This window comes from Oncorhynchus mykiss, chromosome 6, assembly GCF_057628025.1.
Source record: "Oncorhynchus mykiss isolate SJ-2025 chromosome 6, ASM5762802v1, whole genome shotgun sequence".
Classification (NCBI taxonomy): Eukaryota; Metazoa; Chordata; class Actinopteri; order Salmoniformes; family Salmonidae; genus Oncorhynchus; species Oncorhynchus mykiss.
Genome location: NC_143027.1, coordinates 69,088,340 through 69,110,613, shown reverse-complemented (window position 1 = coordinate 69,110,613; position 22,274 = coordinate 69,088,340). Strand labels below are relative to the sequence as shown.

Sequence of the window (22,274 nt, the reverse complement as noted above, 5' to 3'; positions counted from 1 at the left end):
ATATCAGGCTATACTGCAGGAAGAATAATCTCCAGGTCTTTTTGCAACATTGAGTATCACAAATGGCCTGAAGTACAGTGAAAAGATTGAGTTCAGTTTGGTATCATCTATTATGGATTAATTTCAAAATGCGCCGTATAAAACAATGTTGGAAAAATACCTTTGGGATCATTTTAGCAGTAGACCTCCTCTGTCTACATTTTTCTTAGGTCATTAATTGTGCCATAGGGTTGGTTACGTTGAGTGGGTTTGAGACAGGGGCTCAGCAGCAATAGCCTACCGAAATGGCTTTCCAAGCATAGATCCAATAGTCTCAAAATCAATTTCTTAAAAGATCCACTTTATCTCTATATCAAATAATTTATGGGTAACAATTAAGTAACTTACTGTGATTGTTTTCAATCACAGTTGACTGCACAGGGCCTTTAATGAGCAAGGATGTGATACTACAACCAAAACATGACATTTACATAAATTCTTAGTGTTATTATTGGTTTATTTGTAATTATTTGCCATCTTTTATTTTGGATTTGCATTCTAGTATTTGGGAAAGGTCATTTTTAATGTGACTCCAGTTGGCTTTCTGCAGAAACATGACAAACATGATCCATACAGCTCATTAGGAAAGTATTCAGACCCCTTGACTTCTTCCATACTTTGTTACGTTACAGAATTATTGGGGCGGCAGGGTAGCCTAGTTAGAGCGTTGGACTAGTAACCGGAAGGTTTCAAGTTCAAACCCCCGAGCTGACAAGGTCGTTCTGTACCATATACACCAATATACATTTTTCACACCATACATACATACATATACATATACATACACACACACACACACACACACACACAGTGCTGTGAAAAAGTATTTGCCCCCTTCTTGATTTCTTATTTTTTTTGTACATTTGTCACACTTAAATGTTTCAGATCAAACAAATGTAAATGTTACACAAAGATAACCCAAGTAAACACAATGCAATTTAAGTGAATTGAATTATTAAGGGAAAAAAGCTATCCAAACCTTCATGGCAATATGTGAACAAAGTAATTTCCCCCCTTGTTAAATCATGAATTTACTGTGGTTAATCACATTTTTTGGAAAGCCGAGTTCAATTTCACTAGCCACACTCAGGCCTGATTACTGCCAGACCTGTTGAATCAAGAAATCACTTAAAGAGAACCTGTCTGACAAAGTGAAGTAGGCCAAAAGATCTCAAAAAGCAAGACATCATGACGCCATCCAAAGAAATTCAGGAACAGATGAGAAACAAAGTAATTTACATCTATCAGTCTGGAAAGGGTCACAAAGCCATTTCTAAAGCTTGGGACTCCAGCGAACCACTGTGAGAGCCATTATCCACAAATGGAGAAAATTTGGAACAGTGGAGAACCTTCCCAAGAGTGGCCGGCCTACCAAAATTACCCCAAGAGCGTAGCGACGACTCATCCAAGAGGTCACAAAAGAACCCACAACATCAAAATAACTGCAGGCCTCACTTGCCTCAGTTAAGCTCAGTGTTCATGACTCAACCATAAGAAAGAGGCTGTGCATCCATGGCAGAGTTCCAAGGCGAAAACCACTGCTGCCCAAAAGTAACAAAGGCTCGTCTCTCTTTTGGCAAAAAAACATCTTGATGATTCCCAAGACATTTGGGAAAATATTCTGTGTACTGACGAGACAAAAGTTGAACTTTTTGGAAGGTGTGCGTCCCGTTACATCTGGCGTAAAAGTAACACAGCATTTCAGAAAAAGAACATCATACCAACAGTCAAATATGGTGGTGGTAGTGTGATGGTCTGGGGCTGCTTTGCTGCTTCAGGACCTGGACGACTTGCTGTGATTGATGGAACCATGACTTCTGCTCTCTACCAAAAGGTTTGTGACCTCAAGCTGAAGCGCACTTGGGTTCTGCAGCAGGACAATGATCCAAAACACACCAGCAAGTCCACCTTTGAATGGCTTAAAAAAAGATTAAATTAAGGTTTTGAAGTGGCCTAGTCAAAGTCCAGACTTGAATCCGATTGAGATGCTGTGGTGTGACCTTAAAAAGACGCTTCATGCTCGAAAACCCTCCAATGTGGCTGAATTAAAACAATTCTGTAAAGAAGAGTGGGCCAAAATTCCTCCACAGCGATGTGAAAGACTCATTGCCAGATATCGCAAACGCTTGATTGCAGTTGTTGCTGCTGAGGGTGGCGCAATCAGTTATTAGGTTTAGGGGGCAATTACTTTTTGACACTACAAGCTTGGCACGCCTGTATTTGGGGAGTTTCTCCCATTCTTCTCTGCATATCATCTCAAGCTCTGTCAAGTTGGATTGGGAGAGTCGCTGCACAGCTTTTTTCAGGTCTCTCCAGAGATGTTCGATCGGGTTCAAGTCCGGGCTCTGGCTGGGCCGTCAAGGACATTCAGAGTCGTTGTCCTGTTGGAAGGTGAACCTACGCCCCAGTCTGAGGTCCTGAGCGCTCTGGAGCAGGTTTCATCAAGATTCACTCTGTACTTTGCACCGTTCAGCTTTCCCTCGATCCTGACTAGTCTCCCAGTCCCTGCCACTGAAAGATATCCCCACAGCATGATGCTGCCACCACCATGCTTCACTGTAGGGGTGGTGCCAGGTATCCTCCAGACGTGATGCTTGGAGTTCAATCTTGGTTTTATTAGACCAGAGAATCTTGTTTCTCATGTCAGAGTCCATTAAGTGCAATTTGGCAAACTCCAAGTGGGCTTTCATGTGCCTGATACTGAAGAGTGGCTTCCGTCTGGCTACTCTACCATAAATGCCTGATTGGTGGAGTGCTGCAGAGATGGTTGTCCTTCTGGAAGGTTCTCCCATCTCCACCGAGGAACTCTGGATCTCTGTCAGAGTGACCATCGGGTTCTTGGTCATCTCCCTGACCAAGGCCCTTCTTCCTCGATTGCACAGTTTGGCCTGGCCGCCAGCTCTAGGAAGAGTCTTGGTGGTTCCAAACTTCTTTCATTTAAGAATGATGGTGGCCACAGTGTTCTTGGGGAACTTCAATGCTGCAGAAAACAGCATTACATCCCCAACAAAGACCGAACAAGCAGTAATCTGTCTAATAGAATCTTCAAAATTAAGTATGAATGAAATCAAAGACTGTGGCATTTGCTGTGTAGCATCAATAATTTATGAAACTCAACAGAAAAACTATAGTGAACTATAGTGCCTTTCCAAATCATGTCCAATCAATTGAATTTACCACAGGTGAACTCCAATTAAGTTGTAGAAACATCTCAAGGATGATCAATGGAAACAGGATGCACCTGAGCAAAATGTCAAGTCTCATAGCAAAGGGTCTGAATAATTATGTATAAGTTTTTCATTTTTAAGAAATTTGCAAACATTTCTAATAACCTGTTTTTGCTTTATCATTATGCTGTATTGTGTGTAGATTGAGGAACATGTTTAATTTAATCAATTTTAGAATAAGGTTGTAATGTAACAATGTGGAAAAAGGGAAGCGGTTTGATTCAGATAACATAATATAACCATGTGGATATTGCAATAATAATAATAATGAGACTATGATTAACCATGTTTTAATATTGAAGGATAAACTGCCAAATAAACTACTGCATATTTGTGAGAGTACTCTTATTTTTCCTGTCTTATTCAAATGTAAAAAACCGGAGAAGATTCAGAATCATAGTTTGTTTGATTACAGTCATTGGACCAGAGCGGTTTCAATTGAACACGCTCAGCACATTACTTTGGACGGGTTGTGAATAGATACAGTACAGCTACGAACGGAAGTGACTTTTCATAGTACGCTAGTAGAGGATTTTAGCTAACCCTTTTCCTAACCTAATTATCCTAACCTGCTACGAAAAAGTAACTTACGGTCATGGATGTATACCCAAATATATGTTCTATCTGTGCCACCACATAGTCGAAACCCTTTGGACGAGCATCTGTTAGTGTTTACTGAATGACATCACTTCATCCAAACATTCCCTGCAACTCTCAAATCTCTCTGTTGGAGGGTAATGGATTGGAAGATGTAAAGATAAAGTTTTCAGTAAGTGAATACATTGCAATATGTTATTTACGTATTCATTTGACACTTTTTTCCTGCTTTATGTATACATAAGAGGTACGGGATAACTAATTTGTGTGTAACAAGAACAAAAACGTTTTAGCTAATGTTAGCTAGCTAACTTTTTTTGGCCAAATTCTGCTAGCTAACGATGACGTTTTGTGAAGATACTCAACCAAAATAGCTAATTTGGTTAACTCACGTTACGGTATACGTATGTATTTTGTTGTTCTCGTAAAACAATGTTAGCCAGCTAACGCTAGTGAGTTAGCAACAAAAGTTACTTTCCTCGCTAGTTAGCCAGCTAGCTACCGAGACTATCATTAGATCTGGTCCATCGCGCGATGACAACGAATTGGCTGGTCATTTTTTATTTATTTAACTAGGCAAGTCAGTTAAGAACAAATTATTATTTACAATGACGGCCTATACCAAAAAGCCTCATGCGGGACAGGGGCCTGGGATTAAAAATAAATACAATATAAATTAGGACAAAACACATCACAACAAGAGACAAGACAACACTTTTGTTTAGTGACTGGCATCAATATACCATTGCTGTAACTCCGAGTAAAGATGTTGCCAGAGTGATGGATAACGTTTTCTTATGTGCGCACATGGTGGCATACCTTTAAGCACTTTGGTCCACGCTCATACGACGGGTCGCCACTAGTGCAAGCGCACCCGACATAAGTGGTCGAAAGTATTTTATTTGGGATAAATGGTACCCTGCACACGCAGAGAAGGGTCAGAGAGGAATTTGCGAAGCGTTAGTATGTATGGGCTAATATTTACCTGAACTTGCGCCTGCCTTCCTACCTTTGGGACAATGACTCCCATTATTAGGGCGGAGACATGAACATCTCGTCATTATATACAGATCTCTGGAAAACTTCAAATCATTGATTGGGTTCGTATATGCAATGGACACGCAATGGACCAGAGCTATGCCATCCTGTGTGTAGGTTAAGCTAAAGCTAGCCTGCAGGCTGTGCGAGTTCCAAATCAACGTTTTTGTTTACTTTGCAGCCAAGACGTCAGACATCTTTTCTATGCTAATTAATGTATACAAATCCCCAAAACAAATTCAGACTGGATGTGCTGTTTAGCAGATGACTAGCCATCAAATGACTAGCACATCTTGTTTTGCTAGATGCTTATTTTATTATGACCAGATAACAATGCCATCTATGAAGTTCCCATCATAGCATGGACTCATTGGCATTGTTCATATAACGATAGAGCTAGGCCTATATTTAAGCAATAAGGCCCGAGGGGGTGTGGTATATGGCCAATATACCATGGCTAAGGGCTGTATCCAGGCACGCCGCAACGCGGATAGCCTGGATACAGCCCTTAGCCGTGGTATATTGGCCATATACCACAAAGCGTATTGCTATTGTGAACTGGTTACCAATGTAATTAGATGGTTTTATACCATTGTTTTCAGCCAATCGGCCTTCAGGGCTCGAACCACCCAGTTTATAATATATTATTTACACAATATATTTGCTGTGCCTCTTTCTATTAGTATTTTCTTTCTTTCACACATTGTATTTCTTTCCAACATGGATCACATTGAATGTTAACATATTTTCTGTATGAGGATTATTGATGGGGTTTTTCTGTATGAGTGTATGAGTAGATTGTGGTTATTTTGGCCTGTGTAGGATGTCCTGTCTAAGATGATTGAACTCACAAACCAGAAACCCTGAAGGGACTCCTGGACCCCTGACAGCTAGCCCAGCCTGTCAGCGATGTCTCCCAAAGTTCCTGGCCATGGCAGGTCGGAGGACATGGCGGTGCAGGTCGCTGTTCGAGTGCGCCCCCTGCTGCCCAAGGAGCTGCTGCACAGACACGAGAGCTGCATGACGGCTGACCCTGAGCAGCGCAGGGTCACTCTGGGTCACGACCGACACTTCCATTGTGACTTCCTGTTTGAGGAGAACAGCTGCCAGGAGGAGGTGTACGCTGTGTGTGTCCAGCCCCTCATAGAGGCCTTCTTTCAGGGTTTCAACGCCACTGTCTTCGCCTATGGACAGACAGGCTCTGGCAAGACATACACTATTGGAGAGGCCAACATTTGTGAGTTTCTGGTTTCTTCCCTGCTACCTGCAATGTTTGGTCATTTAATACTTTTTGTTCTATGGCTTTTGAGTCCAATCAAAGGAGATGTACTAGCTTGTAGTGTAGAGGAGCGGAGAATGGATGCACGTCTTCTGGTGTGTGATATATAAATGCTGATATGCAGAGTTCACACCCGTCCTGGAAGCCAACTGCACTTCCTACAATTCAGCTGCCACAGCCTGCGGGAACAGTCCATACCAGACAGGCTTGCCATCTGAGCTACTGGTGTGTGAGATGGCAAAGCTGTGTGGGTGGGTTATGGTTATAACACAGAGCGTGTGTGTTTGTGTGAGATGAAGTATGTGTTATATTAGATCAGTTCTGTGGTGCATGTGTGTGTCAGAGGTACATGTTCCTTCAATGAAAACAGTGCAAAGCTGCAGGCAATGGTTTTATATACGTACATATTTAATTATCTTCAGAGGTTACTAGGCTATACCATACAGGGTATATGAACCCAGTGTCTGTGTGTAGCTTCCTTTAGGGATGAGGAGCAGGGCATCGTCCCCAGGGCTGTGGCTGAGGTCTTCAAGCTGCTAGATGAGAATGACCTCAGTGACTTCTCTGTCCGAGTGTCATACCTGGAGGTGTACAAGGAGGACTTCAGGGACCTGCTGGAGGTGGAGACATCCAGCAAGGACATCCACATCAGAGAGGATGACAAGGGCAACATTGGTATGGATTTTTTGTTTTGTTTTTATAACAAATATTTATCACAAACAAGCATCTCTCTGTGTTGTCGGGGATCTTAAATTTCAACATGAGGGTAGGGAGTAGTCAAAGTCGTGTGTGTTAGTTATTCATGGCTCTGTCTGTGCTCATGTTTGTGCGCTTCCCTGCAGTGCTGTGCGGGGTGAAGGAGTGTGAGGTGGAGGGGCTGGACGAGGTGCTGAGCCTGCTGGAGTCTGGCAACACAGCCAGACACACAGGCGTCACCCAGGTGAATCCCCACTCCAGCCGCTCACACACCATCTTCAGCGTGCACATGGACCAGCGCCGCGGCGGCTCCCAGGCCCATGGTAACCCCACCACGGGCACTGGGCCTCACATCCTCTCCTCTAAGTTCCACTTTGTGGACCTGGCAGGGTCGGAGAGGATCCTCCGCACAGGGAACACAGGGGAGAGGCTGAAGGAGAGCATCCAGATCAACAGTGGCCTACTGGCCCTGGGGAATGTCATAGGAGCCCTGGGAGACCCCAAGAGGAGAGGCACCCATATACCATACAGGGACTCCAAAATCACCAGGTATGTAGTCCTCTAACTTTTGGGGACTCATAAAATGGTGTGCAGGATATATTGCTTTCCTCCTTCTTTTATTTTGCAAATTATTTTCCCCCGATTGACTTATGACATTTAAACTCTGTATGCAGGATCTTGAAAGATTCTCTGGGAGGAAACGCCAAAACACTAATGATTGCATGCATCAGCCCCTCCTCTGCGGACTTTGACGAGAGCCTGAACACACTGAACTACGCCAAGCGGGCCCGCAACATCCAGAACCGGGCCACGGTGAACTGCCGAGGAGAGCCGGACCGTGTGGAGGGGCTGGAGCAGCAGATCCGGGCGCTCCGCAGGGCCCTAGAGAACCGTCAACGCTCAGAGACCCGTATCATCGCCCGCTTGGACCCAGACAAGCGGTCGCGCCCAGGAGAGGGAGAGATCATCAGACTGCAAGCCCAGAGTGCCCACTACAGGACCTGCACTGACACTGCATACAGGTGAGATGAAACTGCTTTATTTTTCTTAATAATCATTGGCAATAAGTTAAGTAGTTGACTAGATGTAATATAATCAGTTTCATAAACAAAGTGCACTTTATTGTGAGGACAGATGTGTGTGGGTGTTGTTTGGCTAATGAGCTCAGGAGTAGTTGTCTGAATATATAAGTCTGTGTACCCATCCCCAGGTTGCTGTGTGAGCTGCAGGGTGAGGGGACACTGTCTGCGGAGCAAGTCCTGAGGGTGAAGGACTGGCTGTGTTCTGTGGAGGAAGAACGCAGCGGCCTGACCACTGCCTCAGGACCTGACAGCGGCATCGAGAGCAGCTCCACCGAAGACACCTCCGCTCTGAGGAGGGGGAGGGCTGCTGTCAAGAACCAGGTCATACACACATTAACAATCACTACATCGCTCACTACATATTCATAAAGCTCCAATTTATTCAAAGAAAAGGCTTAACAAAATATTTTATCTTATCAAAAAGAGGTTCCTCCTAGGGCTGGGTAATATATCGTATTTTGAGGTATACCGGTATGGACTGCTATGGGTTTTAGCTAAAACGTTTTTGTTGTTGTTACACACAAATTAGTAATCTTATGCATACATAAAGCAGGAAAAAACGAATGTGTAAAATGAATACGTAAATAACATATTGCAATGTATTCACTTACTGAAACGTTAACCTTTCATCTTCCAATCCATTACCCTCCAGCAGAGAGACTTGAGAGTTGCAGGAAAGGTGTGGGAATGTTTGGATGAAGCGATCATTCAGTAAACACTAGCAGATGTATACTGCTATGGGTTTTTACAATGCTGTTTATAGCAATATGTTGATACAGTGCTAAGTTAACAGTTCTATAAAGTGGACTACTTCACGGTCAGTTTTTTCCTAGTTTGATTTGAGTTTAAAGCAGTCAGAATGGCAGAAGCCCAGTAAAACCACTTAAAATGAATTTGTTGTTGTAACTCACCAAAGTAAAGTTGTTGCCAGAGTAATGGGTAACATTTTCATATGTATGCACATGGTGGCATACTTTTAAGCACTTTGGTCCACATTCATCCGTCGGATATCCACTAGTGCACCCAACGCTAGTGGTCGAAAGTATTTTCTTGTGGATAAATGATACACGGCACACACAGAGAAGGTTCCGAGAGGAAGATATGAAGAAAGAGGTTTCACTGCTCATAAAACATATTTAGAATGTTTATTTTTCAGAAACATAAAATACTGTCAAATACCACCATGCTGTCAAAAATGAGAAAAATATTGTCATGTGATATTTTGGCCATGTCGCCCAGCCCAAGTTCATCCTATCCTAAAACATTCAAACAACCTGATGGAGTTATGGTGGTAAAGCATCAATCATCTCACCGAACAATCCAGGAAGTGTTGTTGTGCTCTGTGACTCATAATGTATCTGTCATTGAACCCCACAGGAGGCAGAGAGTGGTGGAGAGGAGTTGGGCCGTGAGAGGGAGGAGAGTGTGGCTCAGCTCCAGGTCAGAACTACACAGCATTTTGACTTCTTACTGGCATTTTGGTTTTCAACATGACAGCACTGTAATCATCAAATCAATTTATAAAGCCCTTCTTTTCTCAGCTGATGTCACAAAGTGCTGTACAGAAACCCAGCCTAAAACCCCAAACAGCAAGCAATGCAGGTGTAGAAGCACGGTGGCTAGGAAAAACTCCCTAGAAAGGCCAGAACCTAGGAAGAAACCTAATCATCAAAGAATAAAAGCAAATACATTTTGTCTCATTTCTTAGTCTGTCCTCACTTGCCTCCTATATTTCAGTACTAGTCTCTGTCGATAATAATTTCCATCTTGAGAGATGATCAACATTGTTCATTGTTTCAATGTTATATTCTCTCCCCCTCCCCTAGAGTGATAAGCTGCAGGAGCAGCAGGATGTGATAGTGGAGCTGCAGTGTCTGCTCTCAAGGCCAGGTGTACCCGGGCTAGGATTACTCCTGACACCACGCCCCCACACCGCCCCCCAGGGCTCCATGCGCCACTCCCACAATGGACTCACCAACAGACAGGTCAGCACCTTTTAGTAGTGGATTGAAAACTGGCATGAAGTTCTAGTCTCAACATTAATCAGTAGTGTGTTCCACAGTGTATGTCTCTGTGTGCTATGAGTGTGACTGTGTTGGCTGTAGGTTGGTCCACTGGGCTGTGTGGAGAGCAGCTCGTTTGGTGACCAGATCCAGTGTGGTTATGGTCAATCTTCTCATGACCACGAGGACCTGGGAGGGGGAGAGGTGAAGGACTCTGAGGAGGAGGACACTTACGTCAACATGAGCCATGACAGACGGAAGTATGGAGAGAATATCACATCTTTATTTAAAACTGAGTGAGATCAGGCAGATTATAGAATGCCCAAGCATCATTGACTGTCTAGGTTATTGATGGCTACTGTATGTATCTGTTAGACACGTGAATCTGACTTGGACTAAGAGAGATATCATGGGTGGATCAGCACCTGGAGGGAGAGGTCTCCTGTCTCAGCTGCCTAGGCTGCCTCCCTCTGAACAATTCTCCACCAGGCGACCATGTGAGTCCCACAGCAGGACGAGGCCTAATAAAATTCTAAATGAACTAATTCAAAGTTAAGTTATGACTGTGGAAGCACTAACATGTATTTGCGTCCCCTTCTCTCTGTGCAGCCAACTCCAGTGTAGGGGAGAGCTCAGTGGGGCTGGGGTCAGAGTGGGGCCTGCTACAGGCCCAGCAGAAAATCAGAGAGCTGTCTGTCACCATCCGCATGAAGGAGGAGCTCATCAGAGAACTGGTTAAGACAGGTACATACCTAAGACCATTCCTTCCTGGCTTTCTATATGATGGCAATCACATGCCTGTTATCTCCCCATAAACAATATGTAATGTACCATGGAGTGGTGGGACAGATGTTATCGTGTGTTACTGTAGGTAAGGACGCCCAGGCTCTGAACAGGCAGTACACCCGTAAGATCTCTGCCCTGGAGGGGGAAGCTGAGCAGGCCAGGCAGGAGGTCCAGGAGGCCCAGAGACAGCTTCAGGACCTGGAGAAACATGAGAAGGAGACCAGCGGTGTCACTGACAGGACCAGGGCCCAGGAGTGTCGCAGGAAGATAGCTGCAGCACAGAACAAAGTACAGGTCGGTCTGTCTGAGTCAGACTCCTACACTAATGCATACTGTACACTCGTAACATCAGTTAGATTGTCTGCTCATAGTGGATGTTTGTATTTGCCTGTGTCGGTTTGTTCATATATATATATATATATATGTGTGTGTGTGTGCGTCCGTGTGTGCACGTTAGGTCCTGAGCCAGCGTCAGAGGGACACTGCACGGCTGGCCTTGCTGTCTGCGCAGAGCGAGCGGCGTGTTTTGGAGCTGGAGCGCAGCGTGCAGGGCATGAGGCAGCAGCAGGAGCAGCTGCAGAGACGTCTGCGACACGAGAGCCAACAGAAACGACGCCTGGAGACAGAGATGCAGCGACGCACGCACCGAGTCAAGGTTCAGCCCTGGAGAATGTAGAATACCTGCTAAGAAACAGAGTGGAGCAGGACAATGCTGTGGTTTTTACAATGCTGTGGTTTTTACAGTTACAGTTTGGACAGAATCATAAAATATGATGCCTGCCTACCTTGGTATCCCTGTTTTTACTGAATACTCCTTCTTTCCCTCCCTCCCCAGGAGTTGGAGATAAAGAATGAACAGCAGCAGAAGATCTTGAGGATAAAGACGGAGGAGATTGCTGCCTTCCAGAGACAGAGACGCAGCGGCAGCAACGGCTCTGTCATATCACTGGAGGAGCAACTGGTGTGACATGGGTCTTCTACAATGCTTATGAAGCATTTATATAGCACATATAAACAGTTGACGAAGTATTTATACACCAGTTATACAATAGGCATAGAATCTCAGAAGCATTTATATAGATGTTACATACAAACCATGTTCATTCACCTCTATGCAGTAGTTCTACACCATTTATAGAGTAATTCTACAGCCTTTTCACCTAATTTATGTGGTTTTACACAGTTTCCTCTATATTTGAGCCAAGGACATAAAACAACAAAACACTAGCCTGGCCAGGAGATCAGCTGGCTACATATTTAGCCAAAAGGCATGTTTCAACATCCAAAGGCTTTATTTCCATTGTTAAAAGTGAAAGATGAAAAATGCCTCGTATCCCCCAGCAACTATATGCAGCTGAGTTTCCCCTGTGTGTCTTAAATCTCACACTCATAGTACACATTGAGTGGAGAGAGTCTCAAGTCATTAACTGGTGTGCCTGGACAGGCCCAGATCTCACACTGACACTCACACTGGACCAGTGTGATACGCGGCCACCATACTGAACTCTGTGAGAAAGCCTGTTTTAGTGGATCTCTTAGCATGGTCTTTTTAATGAAGAGAGTAAGAGACCTGGCAGTCTGTGTGATGGAGATGAGTGCGATATAGATCAATACACTGAATGATGGGCAATCAACAACAAAAATTCTCAGCTGCCTGCCAGTTATAGATTTACAAGTGTTTAATTGTTATTTTCTGAGCTTCCAATGAGCAAAATGGCTTGTCTTGTTATTGAATGTTCTTCAGATGTGGGGTGTGTCTACATTTGCTGTGTGTGCCCCTTTGTGGGCAATGTGTGTTACTTCTGAAATATTGAGTTCCTTTGTACTGTACTACCGTGTTTCATTGTGGATCCAAATGAAGTGTGTCTGCATGTGTTCCCGTGCGTGCAGAAGATTGAGGAGCAGAAGCGCTGGCTGGATGAGGAGATGGAAAGTGTTCTGGAGCAGAGGAAAGGACTGGAGGACCTGGAGGGCGAGCTGACCAAGAGGGAACAGATCCTAGCCAAGAAGGAGGCCCTGCTGCAGGAACGCAGTGGCCTGGAGACCAAGAGACTCCGCTCCAGTCAGGTACACACACATTAAACAGGCCCCACACACTCAGTGGCCCTACAGGTATAGTGGTTTGCCAAGTTAATTTCACTGTCAATTTAATGATTTTCTGTACTTCTATTTGATAAATCATTCATAAATCTAGTACGGCCGAGTAGTGTCTTTCCTTCAACTGTAGTGTATCTCTTCTCTCCCCGTAGGCCCTCAGTGAGGACCTGGTGACATTGTCTGGCCGTATCGAGTCTCTGGAGCGGGAGCTGAGTGAGAGGAATGGCCTGCTCCGCAGCAGCAGTGCCCAGGACTCCCAGCAGATCCGCCAGGAGATCAACAACCTGCGCCAGGAGAAGGACACACTGCTCAAACAGAGAGTGGAGCTGGATGACAAACTACGGCAGGGTAGTCTGCTCTCACCAGAGGTCAGAGACCCTACAGGCTTACAGAAGCTTCTAACACCGCCCCAACACTTCTCTGTGGATTCTTTCCATACGTAGTATTTGTATAGTTTCTGTAGTTTGGTATATTGTGTGTGTGCCTGTATTCCTCCCCCATTTCAACCCCTGTGGTTCTCTTTGTTCTGTCCCCAGGAGGAGCGGTCTGTGTTCCAGCTGGACGAGGCCATCGAGGCTCTGGACGCTGCTATAGAGTATAAGAACGAGGCCATCACCCAGAGACAGAGGCAGCTGAGGGCCTCTGCCAGCATGCTCTCCCAGTGGGAGATGAACCTCATGGCCAAACTCAGCTACCTGTCTGCCTCAGAGACCCGTGCACTGCTCTGCAAGTACTTTGACAAGGTCTGTCTGTGTGGCCCTCTTCTCTACTGTTGTGGTTTTCACTGTGTCTGCTCAAATACATGGCCGCATAGCCAATGTGTACACAGCAAATCTCCATTATGATTCAAAGCAGCATGGAAATGGAGTGAGAGAAAGATAGGGAATGTAAGTTGTTTGTGTGTGTAGGTGGTGTCGCTGCGGGAGGAGGAGCGTAAACTGCAGCTGGCCCTGGCAGATCTAGAGATGCGTGGTGAGGAGCAGTTGCAGCTGGTGCAGTGGCTGGAGAACGCTCTGGACCGCACGCAGCTCGATACGGACCGCAGGCTCACACAGCAGCAGAAGGAGCATGAGAGGAGTGTACAGCTACTGCTGCAGCAGTGCCGAGGTGGGCCTCACACACAAATAAATACACACACCTGTAGGATTTAGGCAGAATATAACCAACATTTTTTGTTTTCAACGAAGATTTAGGCACATTTGCCGTTTTTGCTCCACCTCAAGCCAACAAAATGAGACACAGGCACAACTACGCATATCTTTTTAAAAATATATATATATTGTTGATATTTTATCTCCATTCAGTTTGCCATGTCTATACCTCCCATTCAACCCTCCCACACCCAGTGTGATACCAGCCACCAGGCCCATTATCTGCAGCGCAGTGTTCCTCAGGTATTGTTGTGGTCCCCCTGATGTTTACTTCCCTACAGAGCAAATGGACGAGGGCCTGGCGGGGAGGCAGAGACAGTACGAAGGCTGGATCCATAACCTCAGTAAAGAGCTCAACCACTACAAGACTGCCAACCTGGAACTGAGCAACCGGTTCAGGGAGCTGTGTGGCAACACCAGCCAACCCATGGAGCAGGGAAAGGGTAATGTATGGCTCATTTTGGATAGGGACATACTATTGTTATTTTTTTCAAAGCGCTCTAGTCAGTGGGTAAAGTACATTAATGTAACATAATGTAGGTAAGATAACAGAAGGTATGGGTATTAAAAAACAATCCAATCTCTGATTTCTGCTAAAATAATCCTCATCTGCTCAAATACTCAGACATCTGCTCTATCTCTCATGTAAAATAGGCACATCTGTCAGGGAATAATAAGTATTCAGTGTTTGTGACTGAGTATTCCTCTTAGCCTGTCCTGTTCAGTGCTGGGCTGTGAGGCATGTGAATATTCATTATTTTATATGTTGCGTTGCAGTTCCAGTCTTTGAGGGCAGAATAGGCAGTGGCAGTGTGGAGAGGCTGAGCCGAGGCCCAGACGACAGCCGTAGGGGAGGGCCAGGGGAGCCAGAGAGACCAACCAGGTCCCGGGAAGAAATAAGGGAGCTGGTCAACGCACCTCTCCCTGCCACATGGAGGCGCTCCTCCCTCCCCACCGAGGACCCCTGCGGCATGGAGGAGCTACAGCAGCAGGTGGCCATGGAGACGCCTGTAAACCGGGTGGTTCAGACTGTTACGGGCCCTTGGAGTGGGACAACATCTCTGCCATTTGCCAAATCACGCAGAGAGTCCCGCCGATCCAGCCTCAACACCGGACCACTGATCTCAAACAATTCCAGAATTGATGTGAGGAAGAATCCTGTTTAAAAGCACAAGGACCTCATGGTAGAATCAAGTTGAAATGCAAAAGGACTTAATGGCAGGATCCTGTTTAAAATGCAACAGAATCAAGTTCAATTCAACATGTCAAAATGAACTTGTTTTTTTATCCTGTTTTCGTATTGTTAAAAGTATGTATTTTTTTTTTTACCTGTAAGTATCTGTTGTATTCATTCATTCTTATTTTTCTATATTTGTGGTTTTATAAATAAATGTTGGAAGAATGCTCTTCATTTTCTATATCAAGCACTTTTCTTTTCCTCCGTGTAATTCATATCCGTTTTTACAATCATAGATGTTGTCATCATCGGTTATACTCTTCACTGTTGCTATTTTGTCATCACTACCCATTTCTGTATGTGAAATAAAATACGATTCTTGCTTCTGTAATCTCTGACTGAATAATATGTTGTAAAGGCGTAATATAAAAAAATATTGAAAGTTGTGGTTTGTTGGCTAAATAATTTATAAAAACTGCTATCTTAAATGCATAAAGCCATACATTTGGACATCAATCAATCAAATGTATTTTGTAAAGCCCTTTTTACATCAGTGCTATATAGATACCCCAGCCTAAATCCCCAAATGGCAAGCAATGCAGAGGCACAGTGTCTAGGGAAAAACTCCCTAGACGGGCAGAGCCAGGCTCCGAGGGGTGGCTAGTCGTCATAGAATTAGAATACTACAATGGGAATTAAACTTATTACGATGGGATAAAAATCAACCATTTTGGTCAGGGAGTTGGTCTGTGCTGTGATAAAATATTGTGTGAAATAATGAATTTGAAGAACGTAACTACACTGTATGATTGTTAGTTAGCCAGACAGTTCTAGAAGAATGATTCCATACATTTTTCCATTAACTTCCAATATGCCAGAATTACATTCAAACAATGCAGTCACTCCACAGCCATAAACTGTCTGAAATCAGTTGATGGCAAGTTGTAGATGCAACTTGATATTGTATCATATAATAGCACTCACAGCTTTCCAAGAAAAGGAAAATATAGACATTGAAGATCTATTTACATATACATTACCAAATGTATGTGGACACCTGCTCGTCAAACATCTCATTCTAAAACCATGGGCATTAGTATGGAGTTGGTCCCCCCTTTGCTGCTATAATAACCTCCACTCTTCTGGGAAGGCTTTCCACTAGATGTTGGAACATTGCTGCAGGGACTTGCTTCCATTCAGCCACAAGAGCATTAGTGAGGTTGGGCACTGATGTTGGGCGATTAGGCCTGGCTTACAGTCAGCGTTACAATTCATCCCAAAGGTGTTTGATGGGGTTGAGGTCAGGGCTCTGTGCAGGCCAGTCAAGTTCTTCCACACCGATCTCGACAAACCATTTGTGTATGGACCTCGCTTTGTACATGGGGCATTGTCATGTTGAAACAGGAAAAGGCTTTCCCCAAACTGTTGCCACAAAGTTGGAAGCAAAGAATCGTCTAGAATGTCATTGTATGCAGTAGCGTTAAGATTTCCTTTCACTGGAATTAAGGGGCCTAGTCCAAAAAATGAAAAATAGCCCCAGACCATTAGTTCTCCTCCACCAAACTTCTCAGCTGGCACAATGCATTGGGACAGGTAGAGGTCTCATGGCATCTGCCAAATCCAGATTCGTCTGTGTTCCTTTGCCCATCTTAATCTTTTCTTTTTATGGGCCAGTCTGAGATATGGCTTTTTCTTTGCAACTCTGCCTAGAAGGCCAGCATCCCGGAGTCGTCTCTTCACGGTTGACGTTGAGACTGGTGTTTTGCGGGTACAATTTAATGAAGCTGCCAGTTGAGGACTTGTGAGGTGTCTGTTTTTCAAACTACACACTCTAATGCACTTGTCCTCTTGCTCAGTTGTGCACCGGGGCCTCCCACTCCTCTTTCTATTCTGGTTAGAGCCAGTTTGCGCTGTTCTGTGAAGGTAGTAGTACACAGCGTTGAACGAGATCTTCAGTTTCTTGGCAATTTCTCACATGGAATAGCCTTCATTTCTCAGAACTAGAATAGACTGACGAGTTTCAGAAGAAAGGTCTTTGTTTCTGGCCATTTTGATCCTGTAATCGACCACACAAATGCTGATGCTCCAGATACTCAACTAGTTTAAAGGTCAGTTTTATTGCTTCTTTAATCAGAACAATAGTTTTCAGCTGTGCTAACAATTGCAAAAGGGTTTTCTAATGATCAATTCGCCTTTTAAAATGATAAACTTGGATTAGCTAACACAACGTGCCATTGGAACACAGAAGTGATGGTTGCTGATAATGGGCCTCTGTATGCCTATGTTGATATTCCATTAAAAATAAGCTGCAATAGTCATTTACAACATTAACAATGTCTACACTGTATTTCTGATCAATTTGATGTTATTTTAATGGACAAAAAAATGGCTTTTCTTTCAAAAACAAGGACATTTCTAAGTGACCCCAAACTTTTGAACAATAGTGTAGTCTATAAATGAGTTTGGCTGCTACAGAGGGCAAATATGGTACACAATGATTTCTAATACTGATCTAACGATCCTGGATAAGATATGCCTCAATGTAAGGGGCAAAAAACTTTCGAGCTTGTGTAACCGATGTGAAATGGCTAGCTAGTTAGCGGTGGTGCGCGCTAATAGCGTTTCAATCGGGTGACGTCACTCGCTCTGAGACCTGAAGTAGTTGTTCCCCTTGCTCTGCAAGAGCCGCGGCTTTTGTGGAGCGATGGGTAAACGAAACTTCGTGGGTCACGTGACTGTTGTTGATGTTCAAGCCGAGGTAGGGGCGAGAGGGACGGAAGCAAGCGGTTCCACTTGCCAGAATTCGAACCTAGAATCTTCTGATCCGTAGTCAGACACGTTTTTGCAGCTGCAAAAAGACACCAAAATTGCTATTTTGTAATTGGTCAATTCAAGGTAAATTATTGGTAGTGAAACTGTACAATCTGTTTCGAATTTGCAAAACATATGGTATGTTACACATTCTAGCTAGGTGACTAACGTTAGCTAGGCTAGGGGTTAGGGTTAGATAAAAAGGAAGAGTTAGCTAACATGCCAAGTAACGTTAGTTGCAAAGTAGCTAAAAAGTAGTAATTAGTTGAAAAGTTGCTAATTAGTTAACATTGTGAGTTATTAGATTTGAACTCACAGACTTTAGGTTGAAAATGCAGAGCTATATGGAAACCTCCACATTGTTACAAAATTTGGGAGACACAAAGCAAAGAGCTCAATTTGGCCTCTGCGTGCCTACTGAGATTCCGGAAATAGCATCACACCATTCATATGGCGCCTCCGACCAAATTTTCAGATCAAGCATAAATTGGCTCTTAACACTACTGTCTGTGATGATAACCGGGCACCCCCATAACAAATCACCTCCTCCTACTGAAATGTAGACAATGTTCTGAACGTTTTATCTCACTCAGTACAGCAGCCCGGCCCCGATTTGTGGTTGGCAAACTGTGTTATGAATAGCCTGCGTGATGATAGTGGAATAAAGCTTACTTTAGCTAGCTTACGCTACTTTGCTTCACATATGCCTCTATTACTGATAACAATGCATTGTTTCGGCAGAGCCTTGTCATGTGAGAATCTCGTTTTGTGATTTGGATGGGTGGCGCAAAAACAAAATGAACGAGCTTGCCAGGAGTCGAACCTAGAATCTTCTGATCCGTAGTCAGACGCGTTATCCATTGCGCCACAAGCCCTCTCCTGCTTTAAATTGCCAAGATAGCAAGTTTTTTATTGGGCAATTCCTGGTAAATTATTTGTAGTGACACTGAATGTGATTGGTTAGCATAAAGCTAGCAGCTTGGTCAATCTAGCGTCAGCAATAGACCATACAGCGTTTACTGAGATGCGGTCTGTGCAGAAGGCAGGGCACTCATACTGCGTGGAGCAGTATGAGAGATACTGATACAACAGTTACTGACTGTTACTTTTTATTTTGACCCCCCCTTTGTTCAGGGACACATTATTCAATTTCTGTTAGTCACATGTCTGAGGAACTTGTTCAGTTTATGTCACAGTTGTTGAATCTTGTTATGTTCATACAAATATTTACACATGTTAAGTTTGATGAAAATAAACGCAGTTGACAGTGAGAGGACTTTATTTTTCTGCTGAGTTTAGAAACCTAGGCCTAAAATGGCTGCCGGATACACAGTTGCAACAACCACTGTTTTGGTAAAAAGCTGAGGGGTGGGGCAGGAGAAATGTAACAACACTCTCAAATTCATAGACAGAAGATGGCCATCCTTGATATCAAAATTATAGTTGTAACCATGTTTTGAAGCTACACAGTGTATATGTACTTACATTTACAGTGTAAGACCAACATTGGAGTAATGACAGCTAAGCTCATGGGGCATTTAGTTATATGTATATTATATTTAGGGGGGGGGGGGGGGGGGGGGGGGAATACATGCAAATCAAATTGTATTTGTCACATTCGACGAATACAACTGGTGTAAACTTTACTGTGAAATGCCCTCAACAATGCAGTTTGAAAATAAAATAGTAACACAAGAGTAATAAAATACAATACACAAGAATATAACTATATATATGTTAGAACGAATACATACAGTGTCAACAATAGGTATCCTGGACAAAATGCTCGACGTGTAGCTATCTCAGAAAAACATTTAAAAAATGCACCTAAGAAAATCTTTGATGTCCCCGAATATTAACAGCAGGGTGAGGACCAATCATATAACTGTCCGCCTCCGAAGAAAATACGCACAAGCCAATACCACTACAAGAAGTTACCAGGGATAAACCAATGATAAGAAAGCAATGGCGGGCGTATGGTATGTAAGCGGGCTTGTGGCGCAATGGATAACGCGTCTGACTACGGATCAGAAGATTCTAGGTTCGACTCCTGGCAAGCTCGTTCATTTTCTTTTTGCTTCACAAAACGAGATTCTCACATGATGGGATCAATGCATCCAAATACAAAGGTTCTGCTGAAAATAGCCATTGTTATCACCAGAGAGGAATATGTGAAGCTAAATAACATTAGCTAAGTTAGATATTTGTTATCATCACGCAGGCTATTCATAACACAGTTGCCGACCTCAAATCGGTAACCGGGCTGAAAAACATTGTCAATATTTCAGTTGAAGACGGGTGATGTATTATGGGGGTGCCTGGTTGGCAACACAGACAGTAACGTTAACGTTAAGAGCCTATTTATGCTTGATTTGAACATGTGGGCGGAAGCGCCATATGGATGGTGTGACGGAGTAACGCAATAACGTAGGCATGCGGAGGCCAAATTGAGTTCCGTAATAGCATACTTTGCGCCTCCCAAACGTTGTAACAATGTGGAGGGCTCCATATAAGCTCTGTATTTATATGATTGGTTAACGGGAGGTGGGACTGCAGGTCTTTTATAAACACAAACGCAACAGCTCTGCTCCATGAAGCACAAGAAGTATGAATGCCCTGACTTCTGCAGAGGCCCAGGCAAAAAACGAAAGGAGGGTGTTTGGTCACGTAATCAAAATGTATACATTCAAATATCATAATGACAACTGTAGCTAATTAGCAACTTTTCAACTAATTACAATTGTTTAGCTACTTTGCAACTACTTAGCATGTTAGCTAATCCTAACCTTAACCCTTTAACCTAACTCCTAAATTTAACTCTATCATGAACCCTAACCCCTAGCTTAGCTAATGTTTGCCATCTAGCTAACATTAGCCACCTTGCCAGAATTTGTAACATATCATATATTTTGCAAATTCGAAACATATTGTACGAATTGAGTATTGGACATCCACAAGTTAATACATACCATACGAAATGTAGCCTATCATATTAAATGGGGCGTCTTCGGATTTAGGTACAGAATAATACGAAATGCTCTGAAACCAGGTTGCAAATCGAGCTCTGTCTTGTACCACACAGCTTCCCAAATTTTGTAACAATGCTGAGGGCTCCATAAAGCTCCGCAATGAGATGATTCGTTGACGGTAGGTTGGGGTGGTACGTCCTGTATATACACAAACTCCTGCTCCAGAGTACAGGCATCGGTGTAATGCACATTCCTTCGATGATAAACGCAAATCCAACCATCACCCCTGGTGAGACAAAACCGCGACTCGTCAGTGAAGATAACTTTTCAGCGACGGTGGGTTTGTGCCCATAGGCAACGTTGTTGCCGGTGATGTCTGGTGAGGACATGCCTTACACCAGGCCTACAAGCCCTCAGTCCATTCTCTCTCAGCCTATTGAGGGCAGTCTGAGCACTGATGGAGTGATTGTGCATTCCTGGTGTAACTCGGGCAGTTGTTGTTGCCATCCTGTACCTGTCCCGCAGGTGTGATGTTCGGATGTACCGAACCTGTGCAGGTGTTGTTACACGTGGTCTGCCACTGCGAGGACAATCAGCTGTCCATCCTGTCTCCCTGTAGCACTGTCTTAGGTGTCTCACAGTACGGACATTGCAATTTATTGCCCTGGCCACATCTGCAGTCCTCATGCCTCCTTGTAGCATGCCTAAGGCACGTTCACACAGATGAGGTGGGACCCTGTGTCACGCCCTGATCTGTTTCACCTGTTCCTGTTATTGTCTCCACCCCCTCCAGGTGTCACTTATTTTCCCCAGTGTATTTATCCTTGTGTTTCCTGTCTCTCTGTGCCAGTTGGTCTTGTATGTTAGTCAAGTCAACCAGCGTGTTTTTCCCATACTCCTTTTGCTATTCTCTTTTTGATAGTCTTCCCGGTTTTGACCACTGCCTGACTCTGGACTACTTTCTCGCCTGCCTGATCATCCTACCTGCCCTGACCTTGATTCCGCCTGCCCTTCGGTACCTTTTGGACTCTGAACTGGTTTTGACCCTTTTGCCTGTCCACAACCATTCTCTTGCCTTACCCTATTGGATTAATAAATATTGTAAGACTCCAACCATCTGCCTCCTGTGTCTGCATCTGGGTTTCGCCTTGTGTCATGATACCCTGGGCATCTTTCTTTTGGTGTTTTTCAGAGTCAGTAGAAAGGCCTCTTTAGTGTCCTAAGTTTTCATAACTGTGACCTTAATTGCCTACCGTCTGTAAGCTGTTAGTGTCTTAACGACCGTTCCACAGGTGCATGTTCATTAATTGTTTATGGTCCAT

General features: G+C 44.0%; 1 protein-coding gene and 2 non-coding genes across 6 annotated transcripts; 2 read left to right on the top strand and 1 right to left on the bottom strand.

The window, feature by feature from the left end:
- The first annotated feature begins 3,691 nt into the window (after positions 1-3,691).
- Positions 3,692-15,563, top strand: LOC110526463 (kinesin-like protein kif7). Of its 4 annotated transcripts, none has more exons than XM_021607453.3 (20): positions 3,692-4,035; positions 5,724-6,138; positions 6,655-6,855; positions 7,023-7,425; positions 7,551-7,898; positions 8,087-8,279; positions 9,336-9,398; positions 9,785-9,943; positions 10,064-10,221; positions 10,337-10,458; positions 10,571-10,705; positions 10,833-11,041; positions 11,205-11,402; positions 11,583-11,708; positions 12,638-12,814; positions 12,997-13,212; positions 13,381-13,587; positions 13,753-13,951; positions 14,277-14,438; positions 14,773-15,563. In XM_021607453.3, the coding sequence occupies exons 2-20, from the start codon at positions 5,811-5,813 to the stop codon at positions 15,159-15,161; spliced, it is 3,993 nt and encodes a 1,330-aa protein (XP_021463128.3). In that variant the 5' UTR covers positions 3,692-4,035; positions 5,724-5,810; the 3' UTR covers positions 15,162-15,563. The 4 variants fall into 4 exon arrangements, with proteins under 4 accessions (XP_021463128.3, XP_036836744.2, XP_021463130.3 ...); XM_036980849.2 differs by having other exon boundaries at positions 3,703-4,035; positions 12,641-12,814; XM_021607455.3 differs by having other exon boundaries at positions 3,720-4,035; positions 5,760-6,138.
- A 3,222-nt stretch (positions 15,564-18,785) lies between these two features.
- trnar-acg (transfer RNA arginine (anticodon ACG)) lies at positions 18,786-18,858 on the bottom strand. The gene has a single exon. It is a non-coding gene; the product is annotated as a tRNA-Arg (tRNA).
- Positions 18,859-19,972: 1,114 nt separating this feature from the next.
- On the top strand, positions 19,973-20,045 carry trnar-acg (transfer RNA arginine (anticodon ACG)). The gene has a single exon. It is a non-coding gene; the product is annotated as a tRNA-Arg (tRNA).
- Positions 20,046-22,274: the final 2,229 nt, after the last annotated feature.

Bases quoted from the DNA above. Each gene is read 5' to 3' on its own strand.
- LOC110526463 (XM_021607453.3), top strand. From the start codon at position 5,811: ATGTCTCCCAAAGTTCCTGGCCATGGCAGGTCGGAGGACATGGCGGTG. The intron at 7,899-8,086 runs GTGAGATGAAAC...ACCCATCCCCAG, and splicing joins TGCACTGACACTGCATACAG to GTTGCTGTGTGAGCTGCAGG. The intron at 13,213-13,380 runs GTCAGAGACCCT...TTCTGTCCCCAG, and splicing joins GTAGTCTGCTCTCACCAGAG to GAGGAGCGGTCTGTGTTCCA.